A 23,057-nucleotide genomic window follows, 5' to 3' on the forward strand; every position below is an offset into this window, starting at 1 on the left:
CTTAGACTTGGACACTGTTACATAGTCTGTATAGTTGCTGCTTACTTATATGCAAATGTTTTTGTTTTTGTTTGAAATAGTAAAGAAAAAAGCTAAAGTGTGCGCACGCGTCTCCTCAGCAAACCTCATAACCAGGATTCACACATATTGTCACGCTCACTTATTCTTGGTGTGTTTGTAATTTTTACATCCTTACAGTGTTGTTTATGTGATGTATGGCCTGTTTTGCTCACTTGTATTGTGTTGATTTCCTAATAAAAACAACACACACACACACACAAAAAGACTTTGACAGATCTTTAGTTGAAATAGAGCCAATTATCAGCTCCTCCTTGTATGGAGGCCTCAGGAAGTGGCAATTACTTTAAAGTTTCTTGTAAAATGTTGTCATAAAAACTGAGATTTTGTGATAAACTGAGATAACAGATAGATTTACAACTCTTTAAACATAAGACAATATGAAATAAAGGCTAAATATTACTGTAAAGAAAATAACATATAATGTAGACAGCTATACAGGAGCATAGAATGATATATAAATATGAATCTGAATAGAATAAAAATAAAGTAAAGTGTAAACATGTAAACAAATATGGAATTAAATAAGTGAATGCAACCAGATGAACGTGTGCAGTGTTGTCCAAGTTCTTGTTTTCTCACAGATGTTACATCACGATCCCTTGATTTTTAGACAAATGTTTTGTAACCCAGGCACACGTGTCGGTCACAGAGGTTGATGAATGGACACACAACAAAGAAAATCAACTGGGATGAGCTTAATTCCTACACTTTTGGTGTAGGACTGTAGGGCTCAGGAGTGTGGGCAGGGATGACATGCTGTACGTAGGCAAACAGAGACTGTGATGTGAGCTGAGGAGAACATCAGAGCTGCCGGGCAAAGAGCGACGCCGGCCAAGAGTGAAGGATGGAGAGAGCGAGAGACGGAAAAAAAAGAGAAAGAAAATACACTGTAATTGTAGCTCAGTTTGAGAGAAATGCACTGTAGTGTACGTAAGAGGAGGTCGAAGCAGACACCAGAGGGAGGGAGAGTTAGATGTTCAGAGTGAAGCACAGAGTGGGAGGGAGTTCAGGAAAGAGGCAACAAGGATAGAGTGTAAAGAGAGTGAGGGTGGAGAGAGGAAGAGCGTGTTTATAGAGGAATGTGACAGTGTTCAGTGTAGTGGAGATGGGACGGACTCATTTCACCACATCAGGTGCCGGACAGGAGTGAGAGGGGAAGCCCAGGGAGAAGCAGGCATCTCTCTTTCTTGTATCCAGACGGAATTGGTTTGTCTACTGTGATCCTCACAGCTTTGGGAGACAGAGCAGCAGAGGCAGTGACTGTGACTGTGGGGGCAGGCTGACTATAATGGAGGTAAGTCACCTCCAGTCAGGCTTGGAGGAAGGTTATGGCTGTTTGAGTGGATGTGACAGGGGACAAACGACGGCACAGACTCACTCACATCACAGCCTCGCAGAACGTGAAGTGAAACTGAGCGGATCCCGCGGTGATTTCCTAAGTGCAGTCGTAACATGGCCTTTCAGTGAACTTATTTGCAAACTAGAGTGTGGAGGAGAAATTCAGAGCAGCACTCGCTGAAGTAGATGCTGCATTTTCAAAATAAAAGCATGCCTTCCAACTTTTTTTATTTTGTTGTGTTGCACGAAGCCGAATAACTTCATTCTCTGCTTTCAGCACAGCCTTGCCTGGACAAGCTATTGTTTTTAAAGCAGTGAAATAATAGGGCGCAGCATGGAGATCTGTCTCAGTGTTACACCATACACAGCAATTTGGTGGGATAAATGGCATTGGTCACAGAATCAGCGGTTTGTGGCGGGTTAAGCATGAATTAAAACTGTCCATCTTGCTTTTGTCCCACCCAATGATTTTCTTGAACAGTCTCATTATAATATATTGTGTAATTACTGGCAACATACAAAAGATGTGTGAGGGGAAGAGTTTGCCCCGTGCACAACCTCCCACTTTCAGAAAGCCGTCACACCTTCATGTGCACTGCATGTGTTGAGACATGGAGGGATCAACATCGACTGTACACTGTGCTGGTGACAAGGTGGATACAGTGAGACGGGTACTTGTTCAGGCCTGTTCAGGATTGCGCCGCGCTGCGTGTTATTATACCGAAAGAATCACAGAGCACAAGTGGAATTAGAAGAAGAGGGTGTGGAGGATGACGACAACAACAGAGACAGTTCCCACGTCTTTAAACTGAGAGAGAGCGTAGCTGAGGTATTTATCTCTTCATGTATCCTGAATACAGAATTCCGTTTTGCGAGTGAAAATGTAATGTTTTCCATCTTTTATAGTTTGCCCACGGGAATTGCTGGGTTGCTCAGTTGCATAACTGTGTGACAAAACCACTGGAGCTGTCATGACCTGCTAAAGGAGAAGCTACTTTAAATAACTGTCCCAGATTCCCAAATACAGCATCCCTTTCATGAGTGAACACTCTGTCAGGGAAGTGCAGCGTCTCACCCACCGTCATAATGATGCTGCATAGTTTTCAACATTCCCCCTAATGATTCCCATAAAACCGCCTGGAATAGAATTAGAGCAAAACACTGTGAGAATCAGCCGAACAGATGTGCACAGACGGTGAATATGTACGTTTGTTGTTATTTATGGCACGTGGAGCCATTTATGGAGCCGCGTGAGTTTGTCTGCGATCAAAGTTGGAGAGCTTTTTATTTTTGTGGCTGAGCACAGGTATCGCCTACAGCACATGTTTCCAGCTGCTTTCAAAGTGATATACTAGATCCCTGAGAGTGATGTCATTATGTCTCTCCACACTCCCACATTACACCACTCACATAGAGAGAGAGTGGGGGGGGGGTGCAGATTAGAAGAATGGGAGGAAGACTATGCTCCTAAATGACAACCTTATCACTGAGTCTTCAGCTGGCAGGGTCAACGGGCCCCCGTGCCAGGAAAGGGCCTCATTCTTTTCCACCTACCTATGCATATTATTCCACTGTGATCATGTATCAACGAAGAGTCAGACAGACTTAGAAAGAGCCATTCATACAGCACTACTGTATTTTCTGCTGTATCGCAGCATCTTTCATATCCATTCACAGGCCGCAGACCAAGGTTATTATAGTTCACGAAAAGTAATGAAATAACGAAAACTTAAATTGAGAAAACACTTTTGTTAACTGAAATAGAAATAAAAACTGAACCTGAATTGTGTGTTCAGAAAGCTAACTAAAACTAACTAAAATTTGTGAAAGGTTGCATTTGAGACACAATACTTATGATCTTGCAGCTGGCAAATACTCCATATTACCAAAAACTAACACTAAAACTAATAAAAACTTAAAAAAAATATAACTAGCAAACCCTGTTCTAAAAACTAATTAAAACAAACTAATTTTAAAAACAAAAAGTCTAAACGAAATAAGACCTAAAACTAAAGAAAAATCCCAAACTATTATAACCTTGCTGTCAGGAGCAAGTGACTAGCAGAGCCGGGAATTGAACCCACAACCTTCAAGTTGAAAAACGACTCACTCTAAATAATCTTAAATAATAATCTGCCTTCTTTTCTCGACATGGAAAATAAACTCTGCTATCACAAATCCTCCTTTTCCTTAAAGCACAACTCCAGTTTGTCATTGTCATCCAACCAAAGGACAAAAGCACAAATACAGGACATTTTACTGAAAAGAAGAATCGTTATATCCTTATAAAACAGGGCAGTGAAACTAAAAAATAATAATAATGTGATTCTCAATTGCATCGAGTTCACACATCAAACACAGTCTGTGTTCTTCTGGGATGACATTTAATCTGTCAGTCTCCAAGGCTAATGGTGATGCTCCTGTGCATAACTTTGCACATAAAGGCGGCAAGGTTTTTATTTAAAAATGCCTCTGTGGAAAGGCCTGGCGTCTACACTACCCCACAATTTAAAAACATTTTAGTTATAGTTTGAAAACTCCAGGGCATCTGTTCCGTCTGGACACACAGAAACAGAAACCCTTGGAGATGCTAACACCGTCCGTCGCATTCATTTCCTAAACGGTTCCAACCGACCATGACTCTGCAACAGCTGACTCACAAGAATTTAATTTTATAGAGAGCAAAGAAACCCAACAATTCACACATTCACATGAGCAAGCACTAAGCTTTGAACAGGAAGAAATATTTGACAGAACTAGAGTCAATCAGCCATCTGCCTCGACCGGTTGTGGTGAAAGGTGAAAATGGGGCACAGAGGAGAGGCAAGACAGTTCTGAATCAGTGGTGACAATGTCCTTTATATAAGCAACAGCAGAGATTGTTGATGAATAATTATACTGATATCAACTATAATTATAGCATAATAATAATGGTGATGGTATGATATGAATGATAATAATAATAATAGCCTAATAACTGGATCTGGATCCTGCAGCCTGCAAGATGAGGACACAGAGAGAGAGAGAGGGACAGGAAGGAAAGACACAAACTAGGGAGAGAAAGAACAAGGTTAATGTTGATGTCCACCATATCCACCTTTAGTGGTAGCACTTTGTCGAAACAACAAACAAACAAACAACAACACAAACAGTCGCCTGTGAGACAACTGTGAGTCTGGACATGCAGAAACAGAGACCTTAAATAAAGGCTGATGTCCACTTTACCCACTTTCATTTCCTCTATGGTTGTTATCAGCCGGGTTTAGGATCACATGGATTCAGGCTGTTTTTCAAGTGCTTTGGTCGTGACCAACACATGTAGTGTAACATAATTAAAGAACAGAGATTTGGCTTTCCTCACCCCTAGTTTTCAGAAATGAAATCTGATGAAAGCTCTCATTGAATCAAATTCAATGAGAGCTTGAATTTTAAAAATGTCAATCTCCCATTTATGATCCGGCACAAAAAGTGACCAGTGAAGACCCAGTATTCCAACACAACGTCTACACCTCGACAATAAGCGTCCTATCCTATCTCGCTGAAAGCTCAAAAGTGCACAAATAATAACCGGAAGCCACAACAAGGCTTTTATGTCGGTGACGTTTACATTTATCGGGCTCTCACATCTCGCATAAACATCACAGCCAAACAAGTGGCGGTTAATGGAAAAAAAGTAAATATTTATGGGCAAGGGATGGGCGATAATTCAAAAACGTCTAAAAATAATTCCACTTGTTTCAGTATGTTTTCACTCACTGTTTCAGAGCGGGATAAAAGCCTTTCAGTGGTAAATAATTCATGACTACATGGCGCTAGCTGCTGATCTGCTCTTTCGAACTGAAGACACATTCGACTCTGTAAAACCATTTTTGGACACATTCCAGTATAATGCATAACTCTGAAGCATTAGCAGCAAAGTACGGCAACATATCGTGAGTTAATGATCAATCGTGTCGGGGGCAGATGCAGCCCAATAAAGTAAATATAGAAATATAAAAGGAAAATTTCCTAGATTTAATTTTAGAACTCTTTTAGAACTCCCTACATTCACGGGCATCAATTCCCATCCTCGTCACAGTACTAAAGGCTCCCATTTGGACTCCATTAAAAATACATTTTCCTCCATACTCCAGCTGCCAAGGTTACGCAAATGTCTGTACAAGAGCAGTAGTTGTCCAGGCACACACACACACACACACACACGCACACACACACCCAGCGAGCAGCGCGGACGAACCTCCTTATCTATTAAAACCCAAGGAGGTTGATTGTTTGCTTGACCTAATGTCTCATTTGGATGCACATTATAGCATCTGACTGCAATCTAATTTCAGCAGGGGGTCGTTCACTAAAAGCTGGCCTCGAGTCAACGGTGGTGCCATGTGGCTGCCAATAAAGAGACACGGAGATGGAATTAATGAGAACTACATGCTTTATTATTCACATTGTTTAAATAAACTTGTGGTCCTTCTTCTTCCACAGTTTATTTTTTTTATTTTTCTCCCTGCATCCTAACCCTCATCATCTCACTGTGAACAGACCAGACACTGACTGTTTCCCAGATAATGCAACAGTTATCAATGTATAATGCAGCGGTGGCTCAACAGAATATAAATCTCTCTTTCTCTCTCAAACACACACATTGACTTTCCACGTCTGTCTCTTTCTCTCTCTCTGTGCCTGGCAGTCCATCTCTTCACTCTGGGGCGGTAATGAGTGTCTGCTAGTCTGCTCTTCAGCACTGACGCCCCATTCATGCTCAATCTCCTTTACAATGCTCTAAAAGGATTACCCAATTAGCTGCTATTGGATGCCAATGTGTGTGTGTGTGTGTGTGTGTGTGTTTGGTGTTGGGATGAGGAGTGAATGATGGATGGTTGTCTCTACCCTGCACCTCACTCCCAGTTGATGTTCTGCTAGAGGCCACATTACTCATCCACAGTGAGTAGGACATAAGACGGGGAAGTGTGTGTTTGTGTGTGTGTGTGTGTGTGTGTGTGTGGTTGTGGTTTTCTTTGTAAGTCTTCAAACACCGGTTCAGAATCCTAACACTGTAATTGTGCGAATGTGTGACAATGTGCATTATAGGTAATAATGAGTATGTCTTTTGACTTTTTTGAGTGTGTGTGTGTGTGTGTGTGTGTGTGTGTGGGTATGATTGTACTTGGTTACACACACACACACACACACATGCTAATACTATGTGTGTTACTCTAAACTCCTGCAAACTGTCCTATGTTCAGGAGACAAAATGTAATAATAGTTTCTTTTCCTGATTGAAACTAGCAAGAAATGATTAACTAACATTAGTTCACATTATATTTTCCACTACAAAGTGACTTTTTTCACTCTAAATGAATCAACATAGCTAACTTATTGGATCACTTTCACTCTGGGTAGTCTCTAAAGAGTTTTTTGGGGTTAAAACTCTAATACCACTCTAATGTCTCTTGCTGAATTGCCTCTCTTTTTTGGTGACATGATGTCCACAAAAGAGAAAACAAGTAGGCAGAGAAAGGAGGAGTGAGTGTGTGATGAGTTGCAGGTGTGCATGTTTGATTGCATGACAGGTGTGTGTGAGTGTGTAGATGGATCCTGGAAGCTGATTGGTCCTGCACTGGAGGTTCCACTATAAGAGGCCTCATCCTCCTTCTGAATGTTTTGTTTAATGTGTTGCTGGTGGGTTTTTTTTTTGGGGGGGGGGGAGGATTTGGGTAGAGGGAGTCTCCACATTTGTACCAACGACCCCTGAGCACAAATGGACATGACAACCAGGACTGAGACCTTGGAGTTAGACATTAAGTTGTGATAGTTAAGTTAAGTTTAGAGCAGGTCTATGACTGATAGCTGTACAACAGTGTGTCGTGCTTTGCAACAGTTCGGACATCAACAGCAGATTATTTGCTGGAAATGTGATGTTTCCTCTATCTTTCAGTTTATCAGTGCTTTTGTTTTTACTCTGTCACACGTGGGATTGTAATAATTGTGCACACATATATATATATATATATATATATATATATATATATGTATATATGTATATGTGTATATATATATATATATATATATATATGTATATATGTATATGTGTATATATATATATATATATATATCCTTCATAATTACAGTGAGTGAATCGTTGTTACGTTCTCGTGAGTCACTGTTATTCAACATCACACAAAGGAGTCTGTGCCATTTATCAAACCTTTGGTCATATTGAGGACAAGTCTTGCTTTACTTTACAAACTCCCCTTGAAAAAGACTAAAAACTTACAATGAGTTTATGACAAAGTATGACGCCTCATGCACAGACTTGTAGGACGATGTGAAATCACATTATTTCGGCACCATTTGAAATGAAATTAAATAGAATAAAGTAGTGTATTAAAGTTTGGGTTGAAAGTTTCACACAGGTTGATTAATATTGCAACACAATATTAAATATCTTAGAAAAAGTGAAACATTGGAACAGATTGGGACTACAGATTAATGTATAAACCGCACGTATCCGCTTCAACACAAACAAAGAACAATAATCTGTCCATGAATGACCTAAAAAAACACGACAGACTGATACAGATAGATTACACTTACATCTGTTAGAAATTACCATATAGACAGTGAGAATTAAAGTGACGCCATCTGGCACAGCGGCGCGATACAGTGAAGACACAATACGCTTTCATGGTCATTGTGAAACAGGTATAAATCCTGCATCTTTGTGCGTCCACTGGCCACACTAATGGATTGGCTATGCTCTGCAACTGTGTGTCTACATGTAAGTAAGCAGTTTGTGTGAGGGAGGAGGAGGAGGAGGAGGAGGAAGAGGAGGTGGTGATGTTAGTGGTGGGAGGGGGGTCAGCTGGAGCTCTTTTGTGTGGATGCAGAGGAACACGCGGCCAATCAGACGTGAGATTAGACGTACACACACACTCACACACCCCCGGTCCCTCCTCACCAATGGTCTTAAATCATGTCGTCCACCCAGAAGCCGCGGGGTCAGATCATTTGTGCGCCTTATTAAAGTCCTGCAATGATGGAGCCATGAAAGTGTTGTCAAATCACCGCTATGAGTGAATGGAATAGAAATGATAATTGAATGTAAACGGAAGTAAATAAGGTCAGTTTGTGTTGATCACAGGATCATTGTTCACACAGACAGACTCGAGGCTGTGAGGAGAAATAATCAAGGAACAATGGTCGTGAGCTGAAAGGATGAATATATGATTTGTACATATTCAGTGTGAGGTTTTTTTTTACTGTACCTCTCTCTCTGCGGCCAGTTGCTCATTTGGATGAAACCACCTTGTTCGGCTCTTTATTTTGCTTTCATCCTCTCATTAAGCACTTTTGTAACTCGGCTGCGCAGATGGTGTATTATTTGATAAGTGGCTCTGATCTTCCACACGATGATGTAACGTGATGTAACCTTTCGTGCAGTTCTGTCGCCACACGTTGAATCAGAGATCACAGCACGGTCAGAGGCGATCAGTTCACTTTTGACATACATTCATTTCATCATTGATGAATCATTATCACAGGTTTTTTTTTCCCCACACATTTTCCTGCACATGTATAGAAAATATACCTTTTTATTTGTGACCAAAATGGGGGTGAAAGATTTACACTCATTTTCTCAGCAGGAGAGCTTAGGGCCCCGGGACACCGGGACCCCCCCCTCTTTTCTTTTGTTATTTCTTCATTTGGAACACAGTATATTTTCTTCCTGTCGCAGTGTGTGACTGTATTTTATCCACAAGGTGTTTTTGTCAACACTGTGCACTCTGTGGGACGCCGAGTGCTCTTGAAGTCCAGGAATGAGACTCTTGTGTGTGTGTGTGCAAGACGTCTGAACAAACAGCGTAAAGAAAGGACGGAGGTAAATCACTGTAAAACTGAAGCTCTACACTCACTCTCACTGCGAGGACTAGTCATTCATTTAACACTCAAATATGGTCCTGGGCTGTTTGGAGGAGAATATATCAAGCGGCACACGAGAGTCCAAACAAAGAGCGGGCACACTTCAACAGACAAAAGAGTGAAAGGAGAGAGGGAGAGAGGGAGAGGGAGAGAGAGCGCCTTTTTTTCCCCTTTTACAGATGAAGTGTTGTTTGTTCGGGGTGGGTGCAGGGCACCGAGTGGGACGGATGGATGGAGGGAGAGGGAGGGACTGATGGAAGTACGCAGGGAGGATGAATGGTTATTACACAGTTAGTCGATGCACAAACGGGGGGTGTCTGTGGGTGATAGTGGGGGAGAGAAGGGGGCGGCGTAAAAGATCTTTTGTGAAGGCCGAGAGTTAATCACTTGAGCGGCACACGCCGGTTCTATGGGAGCACATGTTGGACACTGGCTCCCCTGGGGAGGGAGGGGAGGCCCCAAAGTACACACATACATACACACACACACACACACACAGCTGAATTTCCATGTCAGTTCTAATGCAAAGCTGGGTACAGGCCAAGCAGAAAAGCAGGAAGACCCACCCCCTCCACAGAACAGTTAGCAGACCCCTCTGGCTGTGGTGATAGTGGGAGCTTTGCATTTGCTGCTGGTTCATTCAAGGCCGCACACTCACTCACTCTCACACACACAGGGATGTACACACACACACACACGCGCGCGCCTGACTGTACAGTTTCTCCATGACTGGATGGATGACTGTGTAGGGGCCTTGCTAGAGATGGATGCTTAGTTTGACTTGGCAGTAAGTAAAATCTATTGTTTCATTACTTCAATCTCCCGCGTCTGTAGTGGATGTTAATATCTGTGAGTGATGGTGAAGAGCAGGGATGGGATTTAGAGGCTGTTGTCAGGGACTGTTTACATCAGAGACACGAGGAACTGTTTTTGCTTTGTATCTGTGAGGCACGTGTCGTTTATTACTCAGCGTTCTCTGTGACTGTTGTTTTCTAGAGTGTTCAGTTTAATTCTGGGAAAATCAAAAAGCAAACTCCTTTTTCCACTGTTATACGTTTATGTTTGGGCTATTTTTTATTATGTTTTGTATAGATTGTGAAATTTGACTGTTAACTGTCCATTTTCAGAGGGTGTTTATAGGCAATTCTCTGTCATATTCTCATGGAAATTGCACTGAATCTTTTTTTAGACGTGAAAATAGATCAATCAAAACGCAGAGCAGCATTTGGGGATTAACTATAGCTTTGTGATTCTTTCGTGCTTCACTTGGCTGTTTTCACCTCATATAAACAGTTTCTCAGTCAGTCAGTAATCAGACCTTGCTTCCTCCCTGCAGGCTCCTCAGTCTCACTCACTGTGTGTCTCTGATTCTCCTCCTATTATTCTCTGTCTATTTTCTACATGTCTCATCTCACTCGTCTTTGTTTCCTGCACTGGTGATGAAAAGTGATAGCCTTGATCGGGGCTCATACGGCGTCTTCTCCCCTCCGAGCTTGTTCACCAAAAGTGACAGCTACAAACTCCACCACGCAGACAATAAGTATGGATTAGCCTCCAGCCGAATGCACACTATGTACACTAATATGTGACTTACAGCGGGTCATTAGTCCCGAGCTCTGTTGTTGTAGCTGTTGTACAGAGCTTAGAGAGTGACGACCAGGTGGTTAGGGGAGCCCACAAGCCTGATCTGCCAGTGTGGAGCCTTTTTTTCTCCCTAAGAGGAGAGTTTCCCCCCCCTGTGGATTAGCGATCATGGCCAGCAACATCTGGGGTCTGGTAGCCTTTTTAAAAGGAACGAGGGCTGGTGACAGTAACTCTCTGATGTGTCAAGCAAGAATGTTACCGTCACTTTTAATTCCAAGCCAGTCGCAAACTGGAATATTTATGTGCTATCTCACTATAAGATGCCCAAGTGGAATAGCAAACACAAAAATGATTGCAGAGTGTTATTGAGATGGCAGCACCAGCCAAGTGTTGAGCAGGCAGTAAATGGCCTAATTGCCAGTTTGTTTAGAGGAAGGGCACCCAAAGGCTTATTTATCAAATTCAACGGCCGAGCTATAAATCTGGGCACCCAGAACCAGGCAGGATGCCAAGACAGACCTATTTCACTCTGCAAATGTGAACACACCTGCTACTGCTCGTCTGGACCCAAGGAGAACAATAAACTTAAACAACACTGGCCGACGTATAATACTGTGCTACGGCTTTGTCCTTTCATGGATAAATCTTTTTAAAAGTGTCGTGCGTGGCTTTACAACACAAACAAATGTCTGTTACATGCAGACCATTGTCAGATAAGTTGATGCAATGCCAATTAACCCTGTTAGCTCCACACAACTCTCTCTGTGTCACCCGGTGCCACTTCTGTGCTGCACAGAGGAAGTGATTTACTACTGCTGTATACACTCTAATGCTCCCTCGTTCAGGTCCATACAACATAGATTAACGTACATTTCCAGTTTCCTCCTGAAGCCAACTTCTGTACATTTTCCTGTGTTTGGGGATGTTTTCGGATAGCATGTGATGTTGACTTTGTAAATATGGTTCCATTTAGAGCAGAGGTGTCAAACTAACACTGGTCTATGGAACCGGAAAATATACTATTTAAAATTTGAACCCCCGATTTAGAGGAAAAAAGACAAAACAAAGGCACGCCACATATGAGATACAATAGAGATACATACTTGGTCAGGTCTGATAGTTTTGCTTGACAGAGTGCATTTTCAGGTGAATGACGGAGCATTTAAGTCATGTGTAAATTGTTTCTGTTCATGCTGATTAAAGAAAAGGAGAATCATATCAACAACAACAGTTTAGAAGCTACAAACTCCAGCTTTCAGCAGTGATAAATCCTGTGTTTAATCTGTAATGTCCCTGTCTCGTCCTGCAGATGAAGCCACTGATTGTTCTTCCCTGATGTCATGAGTTGGGTGTCCTCCTCACTTCTGTGTAACCTCACCACCTGGACCATTTTAGCCCCACCCTCTGCTCACCTATGCCTGCAGGATCATGGGTAGTGTCAGCAGCCTAATCAACGGCAACAGCCTCAACACCAAACACTGCAAGGCCTCCGAGTATCGAGTAAGAAAGGGAACGAACCAGCACAGAAGGAGCAGAGGCTGCAGCCTTGACGGGCTACTGAACTGTGGCTTCACTCCGGGCTCCTCGTCTTCATCGCATCCCTCCAAAGGTCTCGCACACTCCCGCTCTGGACGAAGTGAAGATTTCTTTTACATCAAGGTGAGCTCACATGCTTTTTTTCGAGCTGGAATTTATAGAACGGGCAAATATTCCACTGCTGCGAGATAAATGTTTATTGTTTCCTTCAAGGTGAACCATAAACCGAGGTCAGTGCATCACAAAGTGGGATCAATGGAGGACCGAAGGAACAGAGATGGAGAATCAAAGGCGCGACTGCAACCGAAGCTGCCGCTCATGTCGGGGAAAAAGACTGAGATGGTGAAAAAAACGTTACCTTACTTTACTGCACTACCACACTGGGCTTTATCCACAGCAACATAATTTAAAGTAGCCCAACTATTGTCAGTACAATATTGCAATTGTTTAAACGTTCATATTTACTTTCTTACTTTACGTTTACTCTCACCAACTGACGCACACTTTAGTCTTTGTTTATACTGTAATAGCTGTTGCACTATTTTGTGCCTTCATTTGCAAAGACAATTTTGACGCACACTTACTTTTCACACCGGTTACCGGACAAAATATAAGGGCCAGAAAAATAATCACCTAATTGGAATAAACAGGGAGAGTCAGCATTTTATGATGAGCAAGTGCTCAGGCAGTTTGCTGCAGAGAGAAAAGAAACATTTCCAGCTTAAAGCAAGAACTTTGCAAGTCTGGTCGTTTTTATTTGCCTTTTCCTCTACAGAGCGCCCCCTTGTGTCGAGGTGTTTTATCCTCACTGTCGTAAAAACTCCCTTCCCCTCTCCCGGCCATGTGCATTTCCCTGTGTAGTGCGGCAAAGCAATTTATGTGTCTCTGCGAGACCCGAAACTTCGTAAGATCTCGGAGTGCAGACAGCCACCAATCTCATCGCAATAAGCCAATTAAGAGACATTGGAGATTTTCTGTGCTAAATGTTGGAGATTAACCCAAGTGTTCAGGATGTTTAAGTCTTTAACTGATCTACAGTTCAGCATTGTTCGGTTTGATTCTTGTGTCGGACATCGCGCTCATGACTCTTCCACTGACGATACTCTGACCAATCAGTGGCCGGCAGTCTGACAACGTCACGCATAGTTTGGACCCTTATCAGAGCAGGTACTTTATAAAAGCACCAGGTACTATCACTAATGGAAAAGCCAAAAAACCATGCCGAGTCGCGCCACGCCAACCCTGTGTAGTGGAAAAGCGCCAAAAGACTCATTAGGGAAACAATCCAGCATAGTTCCTATAAGCTTTAAACTCTCCTCTGCAAATGTCTGTCGGACAGTTTGAAGAGGTTTGAGCAATGCACATTCGATTATTATCGCACCATCAACAGCATGCCTTCTCGTTGGTTGGATGCCCAACGTGAAACTTTTAAAAAACATACCCTTCGGTCTGAAATAAATAAAAGCCGTATCATCGCTCAGTGAAATTCAGCCGCTGTTGTAAAAGCTCACCATGACTGCATCCAAGTTTGTAAAATCTTATTAACATGTAAATACATTGCTTGGAAGAGAAAAAAAATGCATCTGGTGAGCAAACAAGTCTTGATTTCACACAGGGTTTTTGCAGCTGTTCTATTTTTCTGGCGTAGTGGAGATGTTTGTGCTCTCAGTAAAGAAAAAGCTCAGCATATATAATCTAACCCCATGCAAGTGGCAACATGTCATTTTTTTTAAATGAGGTTTTTCTGCATTATGAAACAACCATGTAGACTTTGTTAATTAGCCAGCTTTAGAGGTGCTCTGGGACTCATTTTGTTGCCGTTGGAGAAAGCCAAGTTTGCTTTTTAACCCTGTTTTCTGTCTTTTTTTCTTTTTTTTTTTTGAGAAGCGGAGCTAACCTGCTGCTGGCAACAGCTCAGCTAGCATAACCACGGCAGACTTTGAAAAGCTCAACATGCACAGCAGGTGGTTTAATAGGTAGCAGACGTTCCTTATAACCTTCGTCGAGCCCTCTCGGTTTATTAATCACCTCCTCCTCGGATTAATGACCAAAGAATGCCTTGATCTTCTCGGGGAAGTAATTTCTGTGCCAAGAATAAGGAAAGCAAACAGAGGTGTCTTCAATGGGTTTTTTTTTATTCCTCGGGGGGTAAAGGGGAGGGAAAGAAAAGGAAATAGGAGGCAACTAAAAAAAAAAGAGAGACAGAGGAGGAGAATAAAGGAGGAGAGAGCCAAAGAGAGTTTGAGGGAAAGAAAGAGAGAGAGAGAGAAAAAAATGAGGAAAGGCATCCCAGTCATGAAGTCAGTGAGAAGGAATGCTGAGCTCACAAGCTTTACCTCTTTTACTTCAGCGGTAGCTCATATTATTAATATCCCAGAGAAAGGCTATTTATCTTCACTCAGACAGCACATAGGGGAGAGATGTGGGATGCGGGGGGAGGAGGACGGAGGGCAGGCGAGGGGAGGGGAGGTGTGGTACTGCCTGTGACGTTTCTTGGACAGCACAGATGGGGCATGTGGAGTATAAGTTCATCTTTGAAATGAGTTTTCTCCTTTATGACAGTCTGGTGAATTTTACTTGCAACTACTGCTGTGTATCTGTTAATGCTGCCAGCTTGTAATGAAGCAATTGTGTATGCTTCAACGGCTCTGTTTCTAATATGAAAAGAAATTATGGGGGCGGGGGGGAGGGGGGCTGGGGGGGCTGGCGTTTGGCGGAGTCTGTCCCTTTCATTTGTACTGACTTCCAGCATGTGACAATATTTATCTGTGTAAAAGCCAGTCATTACGATTTTCAACTTTCAGAATGTGACTCATCCGTGGACTCTTTGTGTTTTCCCGTCGCAGTGCGAGAGGGTTTTTTTTCTGTGCTGTCAGCTAAAGGAAGCGGCTGATTATAAAAACTAATATCTTGAAGAGCACACACCCCCTCACCCCCTCTGACTGTGTGTCACTTTCACTCCTCTAGACCAATCCTGAGAAGTCCCTGGTCCATTCCACTGCCTTCAAGCCTGTTCCTCTCCGGAGTACGTCTTCCACAGAGATGGGCCACAGCAGCCTGGATCACATCCTTTGTCCTCTAGAGAAAGCAAGGAGTAGACACAAGCAGGACACCTTTTCAGGTCTTTATCTTTGTTTGTTTTGGTTTTATTTAGCTCTGCCATTAAGTGCAGCTTGTCTTCTTGGGGTGCACCTTACAAACATACAGTGGGTATGCTGCTTCAGGTAGTAGCCTATAAGCTGAAACAATCAAGTTTCCATACATTTATTGTCCTTTTTGACCAAAATAAGAGCGTAACACCAACTGGCCTGGAATCTATAGACAGGTTGAGGGCAGTTGCATTAATAAGAGCATTCCTACCATCAAATGCAGAACATTTCATTTTGGCAAAAACAATTTTCTGTTCTTTATTGAGTTTATTGAATGAGGTTGAATTACAAATTACACTGACGAACAATGTGGGGTTGTTGTTTTTTTCTCCATTCAGGCACACTCTCAGACTCTGGACGTAACTCTATGTCCAGCCTGCCCACCCACAGCAACAGCGGCAGCCTAAGTGCCTCCACAGGCCCTGTCAGTCAGAGTGATGGCAGCTCTGCTCCCACAAACAGCCTCAGCAAGGAACTACAACCCAGTTTGCCTTCATGGGTCAAGGGAAGTGGCGCTGACCTTGACTGCAGCTACAGGACTGTGTTAAACACGGCCGCTTTGGCAGCTAAGGTTAACGCCGGCTCCCCGCCTTCCGCACATGAGCCGGGTCCTCTCTGTGAAACAGCAGGGGGGATTCGGTCCCCCATTACTACAGATGAGTCACTGATTGAACGTCTGGAACAAAGGCTGCTGGAACGAGAGAGTGAACTGCAGGAGCTACAGGTGACAAACCGCTGTGTAACGACAACTGAGCTCTTAATCGAGATCAGCTGTGTGTGGGGTTTGTTTTTTAATTGGGGGTTTGTGCAATTTACAACAGGTGAGTTTTGAGGAGAAGGAAGTCGACACCTGCCAGCTGTTTGAAGAGAGACAAAAGTACTGTAGTGAGGAGATGGAGGGGCTGAAGCAGCGATGCTCCACAAAGCTGCGACAGGTTTCTCACATGGCTGCAAAAACCCAGCAGGCCCTTCAGCTGCAGGTCAGCCAGCTCCAGGTCAGACCATCGCCACCTTTCCATTGATTGCATTTAAAAGGGAAAAAGGACGTAGTCTTTACATGTCATTTTACATGTCATTTTTACATTACAGTCTTCTGCTTTGAAAATTAGAGTAGGACTGGAGTGGCGGTGAGTCACCACCATAGACGTCTATATGTCACTTGATTTATAATAATGTCAGGGGACATTTTCCTGAGGAGTTAATTTTCTCAATTGCTAGTTTCAGGTCCTTTCAAATAGAACACGATCAATTCTGAAAATTATGTTCTCATTTAGAGAAAAATAGAAACCATGAATCATTGCACATATGATATTATGGTCCAATTGATGCCTGGTTGCAGTTGATTTCTGTGAACGTCCAATTTCAACTGGAGCATATGTCCTTTTTTTCCCTGTGCAAATCAACAAATTCACATATAAATCAAATAAGATGATCATAATATCTCCCCAATTAGACGGCGCACAGAAACTCCATGTCGCAGACTTTGTGAATAATGTGAAATGAACTCTCGTACAGGCAGAAAAGGAGAGGCTTCAGGACAACGTCTCAAAGTTGACCCGAGAGAGGGACCACATCAACCTCAAACTGAGGTCTTATGAGAACGAGAGCACACATTTGGCTCCGACACTCGAGGAAACGCAGTGGGAGGTGAGTGACCAGTCGCATGTGTGATCTCTTACACCGGAGGGAAAGTCCAAAACCTTTTTCTCAATCATTTTCCACTCCTTGCTCTGACCAGTTAGCACTTACCCCTCCATGTATTGGCATAGGGGGTCCTGATTGTTGCTGAGCTAAATGCTAACTAGCCCTCCCAGATTTTCCCTGATGACCTAAATCCAAGTAACTAACGTTACCCTCATAAAGGTAGTAAAAGGGAGGTGTTTCTTTACGATGGCATGTTGAACATGTCGTGTCTGCTTACGTATTGACGTCGTATGTTATAGTAGACTGTACAGCATATAGACCACACATGGGCAAAATATGGCCCGGGGTCTAGATCCGGCCCGCAAACTAATTTTATCTGGCCCGCAACATTTTCACGGGTTACCTCAGATTTACTCTTGCTCGAGTGACGGATTATTGTTGTGATATTAGTGTGGACAAAGGTCTGTTTAAAATCTGATATGGGGCTCTTACTTACACAATCATTGCTAATTTTCCAAACTGACGCAGCTGTTCTTCATTTTCACGCCCAGAGCTCACATTGTGCAAGGTGTCAAATGCACTCTGACTGATTTTAATTGATGTTACGCCCAAACACAGACAGACAGATAGATAATGCACCCCCCCCCCCCTCCTCTCCCTTTGCAGTGAGATTTCGCCCCGTGATCTGTGGATCGCCATAAAAAGAGACAATATATAGAAATAGTGGTTTACTGATTGTTATTTCTTTGCAAACTTTTAGTTGTGGCCCTTCGGTTGCTTCATGTATCCTCGTGTCTAGTATCCCTGATATGGACTGTATGTATAAATATGTCTGTGTCTTAATATAGGTGTGCCAGAAGACGGGTGAGATCTCCCTGTTGAAGCAGCAGCTGAGAGACAGCCAAGCGGACGTCAACCACAAGCTGAATGAGATCGTCAGCCTCAGGGTGTCACTGAAGGAGAACGCAGCAAAGATGGAGATCCTGGAGAGACAGAACAAGGACTGTGAAGACAAACTGCGCTCACGCACTGTAGAGGCTGAGGTTAGTCTGTGGATGATTCACTCCGCTGCACGACCGAGTCCAAATATGGAACGTGTGAATAAAACACCCACATGGTGCTTTTTTAAGAGTTTGGGTTCAGAATGACGGTGATGGACCCGCTGCTATGTGGAGAACTTCACTTTGATCTTCAGACCTTTCACTGTGCATCATTCATTGAGAACTGTAATCACACTTAAAGGAATACTTTAGGGTTTTGAAGAATGATTGTATGAGGTGTTGATGCATTATCAACAAAGTCTCTGTTGCCTGGGAGTCAGACACTCGCTCTCACTGATAGACTGATATTACTGATAAAATTGCTTAGTTTTTTTCTATGGAGTTTGGTGTGGGAGGGTGAGCGGTTTACAAACTTATTATATAATCCTTAAATATCATTGCTTTAAGCAGACATAGGTATTATTATGTGCGGATATATGTATGTTTGGCCAAAATCAGTTTTTCTTCACTCCTTGACCGAGAGTCTGACTGAAGTTTATGGAATCTGTGGCAAACCCACCAAAGTCAGTTTTGAAAACAACCAAACTTCAAACGCCCTCACCTATCCCTTTTATTAGACGATTATATCTGATCTATTTTCCATTTTATTTTCAGGTTTGCCAAAATGAGCTCCAGCGCAAGAAGAATGAGGCTGATTTCCTGAGGGAGAAAGTGGGCAAACTCGAGAAAGACATTCAAGAAATGAAACAAGATCTGGCGAAGGCCAAAGAGGAGAGGTTGCAACACACCGGCGCCCAGAGTCAGGCCTCAGAAAGACTAATCCAAGGTTCAGATTCCCCAGTGCAGCGTCAGGGCGAGGAGAACAGGGAAGACATCTCCACAGAGTCGCTCCACAGAGAAGTGGAGCGACTGAAGCGGCAGCTCAGGGAGGAGAAGGACACTCAGGAGAAGCAGGCCAGCAGCTTCGAGCAGGAGAGGAAGACGTGGAACAAGGAGAAGGACAAGGTCATCAAGTACCAGAAGCAGCTCCAGGTCAACTACCTGCAAATGCACAAGAAGAACCAGGACCTGGAGAGGATCCTGAAGGAGCTGACGTCCGAGCTGGAGAGCCGCACGGAGCTGGGCATGGACCTCGCTTACAGCTCAGGGTTACAGACGTACGACGACGTCATCGCCACAGAGATTTGACGGGAGCACTTATACTGTCACGCGTTACTGTCACATGGTCACATGGCTGCTGTTTTACCACAGATATTCACTGTATGTGTCTCACTGTCACGAGCTAATAGACTTTTACCTTGGTACTTGGTTATTTAACAGGATATACATCATTAGTGGGTTGTTGTTTTATGGAGTCCATGGCACAAAAAGAGTAAAATTATTCTTGATATGATATGTTATTACCCTGTTGCTACTGGTTTAAAAGTAAATGCTAATTTATTTAATGTTTAAATGTGTTTTTTTTATTTTTATGGCTCTCATCATCATCAAGAACACTCATCATCATCATCGTCATCCACTATGTTGGCTTTTTGGGGCCAGACAAATGCTGACTCATGAGTTTTAATGATTAATGTCCTGTGGTGGCACATGGAAAGCATGATTGTGGTTGAACACCTGTCTCTTCAGGCTCTTCAGGAAAATGACAGTGATGTATCATCCACTGTGAGCCCAGGTCTCCAAACCCTAATTAACTTGTGTGTCTCATTCACCGGATTCCTCCCACACGAGCCGCTCTGAAGGAGATGTATGGATTTAAAACCAGTCAATACACGCGACGCGTGTGTGACAGCGCTGTTTAGAGAAAAAAACAAAACAATAGTTTTAACTACGTGTTCAGCTGTAATGCCGTGTCACTCAAATCGGTTGTGAAATTAATATATTTTAGTAAATAAATAATGATTTGCTTCCGTTGAGGAGAACATTTCAGTGAATTTGTTACTGCAAAAGTCTTTTCAGGCAGCAAATTAAGACCATACAGTATAGTATTTCCTTTCTTTATGTTTGAAATTGGTTCCTCGTGTTATCTAAACGTCCAAATAAACAGGGATTATATTATATATTTGGATCGATGGACAATAAGAATGAAAAAGGTTTATTTCACTGTTATTCCTTTGACTGAAACAGACAAGCACACAAATCAAAAATCACTTCAGATAAAGACAGATGTACAGTAAGGGGTGTGTGTACGTATGAAAGGCAGGGAGAGAATAAAAGTGGTTCAACAATATACAGTGCTATGCAAAAGTCTGAGGTTGTTTTAGCAGCGCTTTAATGACCAGAAAGTACAGGAAATATGAATGCAGTATTTGAAAAATGACCAGAAAAACAAATGCTTCCACACGAGTGTCAAGTATTTAGCGCCGAAAGATACCAGAAGGGATGTTCATCAACATTTATTTATTTTAATATTTAGTCCATATTCAAATAACTAAAAACTGGACTTATGTTTCACAGTTTGCCAACGTGTATATTCAGATTATCCTTAACATTTCCAACAATGATTTAAACATCAAGCAAATGTGGCAAGAAGTCAAAGAAAGAGTATAACTCAACATAAGGAAAAAATTATTTTAAACGCTTCGAAAAGTTCTTCTTTGACAATAAAAATAAAAACTTTAAACACTAGAAACCAAACAAATGGGCCATAATAAGGAACTGGATATGGACTGGATAAAAGCTAAACTGCCTTCAAAAGTGCTGGAACTCGAGTAAAATTGTGGCGTGATTCCCTAATTAATGTCATTGGTAAAAACCTGTGTTTGTGCGAGTTACATAATGAAAACAGCTGCTGTACACACACTTTAACACGCTGGACGCTTGTAAACGTGCACAGCCAACCTTGGATCACATCAGACCATTTAAAATGCCAATGATCCCAGATTTTGACAGACATAGAATTATGAGTTTGCATCAGTAAGGCCAGCAAACAAACGTGGCACCCGGTCGTCACGTCAAGTGTAGGAATATGAACTCCCGGGTTGAAATTTTGAGATTCATTGGCCAGTTATTGAACAATATCAATCATATGTGTCGTACCGTATTGACTAGTTCTTTCTCAATGGGAATACGGTTAAAAACAATTGACATCATGTTCAGTTGAAGAAGACCTGAAACTGGGAATTAGGCTCATTAGTCGCTCCCCCTGGTGGCTATTTAATATATTGTTACTTCCAGGTTAGCTTCAGGGAGGAAACCAGATATTTAAATATCTCTTTCTATTCTCTTGTTGTGTTCCGTTTGATGAGAGTTTGCTGCCATCAGGAGAAAAACAGCCTCCTCTCACATCGGCCGTGGATATTTGGCTCTGTGCGGTTTTGGAACCATTCCAAGTAGTTTGTGAAGTGCCAAAGTTTAGTAACTACACACACTCAGTACTCCAGGGCTCACACTAACTATGCGGCAAAAGTACATGTGCACACACACACGCACGCACTCTGCATGAAGACTGTGTGCCAGCCTCTGTTACGAGGCTGCTTAAGAACACTCAGCCTCCCATCATTACATGACATTACTGCAGCAGGTCAGCAGAGACGTGTTGGCAGACAGACTCCGAGTGGAACTCGAAGGTGAGATGCTGTAGCCGTGTGGCATTTAAACTCAAGTGACTGGTAAGTGTTTCACAGACCTTAATCATGACCTTAGCACAGAGGAGTGGTGGAATGGGCGGGCAGCAGAAGGACTGTAAAAGCTGCAGCGACGGTGCACATGAAATAATAATTCTTGGAATCCGAGGCATAAAATCGAACGTAGTGCAACTTGTACACTTGGAGCAAACAAAACCGGCCCTTGGTGAATAGGTCTGTTTGCTGTGATAATCCTGTAAATATGAGAACCAAGGTGCAGGCAAGCGTGCAAGCGTTTGTGTGTGCATCACTGCTTCTTTTGTTTTTGCTCGTATACGCCGCATGCTAAAATTCTGTTCATGTTGAGAATGCAGATTGTAATGAGCGTGTGTAACGAGTGCACGTCCACTCAACCGTTCCTTACCCAAGTGTGTCAGGGAACCACGGTGACCTTTGCATATCAGAATGGATCTCTGTCGGACAAATGTGTGGTCTGAGCTCTGTTAGGGTCCACGTGTCAAGCACAGAGGTCCTACATGGACGACTGTGCTGCAGCCATGTGTGTCTCTGCCGTCTCTCAGATCAGCTGATCAGCTGCTCGTAGGGGATCTCTCAGAGGGGATTGAGTTTTCGCAAGTGCAGGCCCTTGTGTTGTGGAATGGACAGCAGCCAGTCCATCACAGAGCCACATAGAGACAAACAACCTTCCACTCTCACACTCACACCTATGGTCAAATTAGCACACACAGGGAGAACATGCAAACTCCATGCAGAAAGACTCTTGTTCCGACCAGGTCAGGAACTAGGGTGTTCTTGCTGCAAAGGCAAGAGTGCTATGTCGTGTTTTATGTCTTTTATGTTGTTTTATTTATTTTTGTTTGTTTGTTTGTTTTTATGTCTGTTTAGTTCTTTTTATTCTATTTTATTTTATTTATTATAATTATTATTGTCATTATTATTATCTTTAATACTACTGTGCAGCACTTTGGTCAACTGTTGTTTTCTAAATGTGCTTTATAAATTAAATTGCATTGGACAGGACTGTGAGGTCCAGAAGAACTTTTCACACGTGTAAATATTATTCAAGATGAATTGGCTTCATGTTTAATGGTTCAATACTTAAGTGTAAAGTAAACTGATATATATCCACTGCAAGTCTAAACTTGTTGTATTTTAAGAGAAAGTGTTTCGTTCTTGTGGTTCATTTCCAAGCACTGGCTGGATTTTCGAAATAAATA

At 42.6% G+C, this 23,057-nt stretch overlaps 1 protein-coding gene across 2 annotated transcripts; it reads left to right on the forward strand.

Moving 5' to 3' along the window:
• The first annotated feature begins 1,092 nt into the window (after positions 1-1,092).
• On the forward strand, positions 1,093-19,706 carry lzts1 (leucine zipper, putative tumor suppressor 1). 2 transcript variants are annotated; one of them, XM_058637168.1, is made up of 9 exons: positions 1,093-1,375; positions 12,233-12,582; positions 12,673-12,801; positions 15,427-15,580; positions 15,947-16,332; positions 16,430-16,603; positions 17,124-17,255; positions 18,101-18,295; positions 18,908-19,706. In XM_058637168.1, exons 2-9 carry the CDS (start codon positions 12,352-12,354, stop codon positions 19,439-19,441), a joined length of 1,935 nt encoding a protein of 644 aa, XP_058493151.1. In that variant the 5' UTR covers positions 1,093-1,375; positions 12,233-12,351; the 3' UTR covers positions 19,442-19,706. The 2 variants fall into 2 exon arrangements, with proteins under 2 accessions (XP_058493151.1, XP_058493152.1); XM_058637169.1 differs by lacking the exon at positions 1,093-1,375 and adding an exon at positions 9,697-10,126.
• The last annotated feature ends 3,351 nt before the right edge of the window (positions 19,707-23,057 follow it).

This window comes from Solea solea, chromosome 8, assembly GCF_958295425.1.
Source record: "Solea solea chromosome 8, fSolSol10.1, whole genome shotgun sequence".
Classification (NCBI taxonomy): domain Eukaryota; kingdom Metazoa; phylum Chordata; class Actinopteri; order Pleuronectiformes; family Soleidae; genus Solea; species Solea solea.

Coding starts and splice junctions, on each gene's coding strand:
- lzts1 (XM_058637168.1), top strand. CDS start 12,352: ATGGGTAGTGTCAGCAGCCTAATCAACGGCAACAGCCTCAACACCAAA. Junction 12,802..15,426: donor CGGGGAAAAAGACTGAGATG/GTGAAAAAAACG, acceptor TCACTCCTCTAG/ACCAATCCTGAGAAGTCCCT. Junction 16,333..16,429: donor GTGAACTGCAGGAGCTACAG/GTGACAAACCGC, acceptor AATTTACAACAG/GTGAGTTTTGAGGAGAAGGA.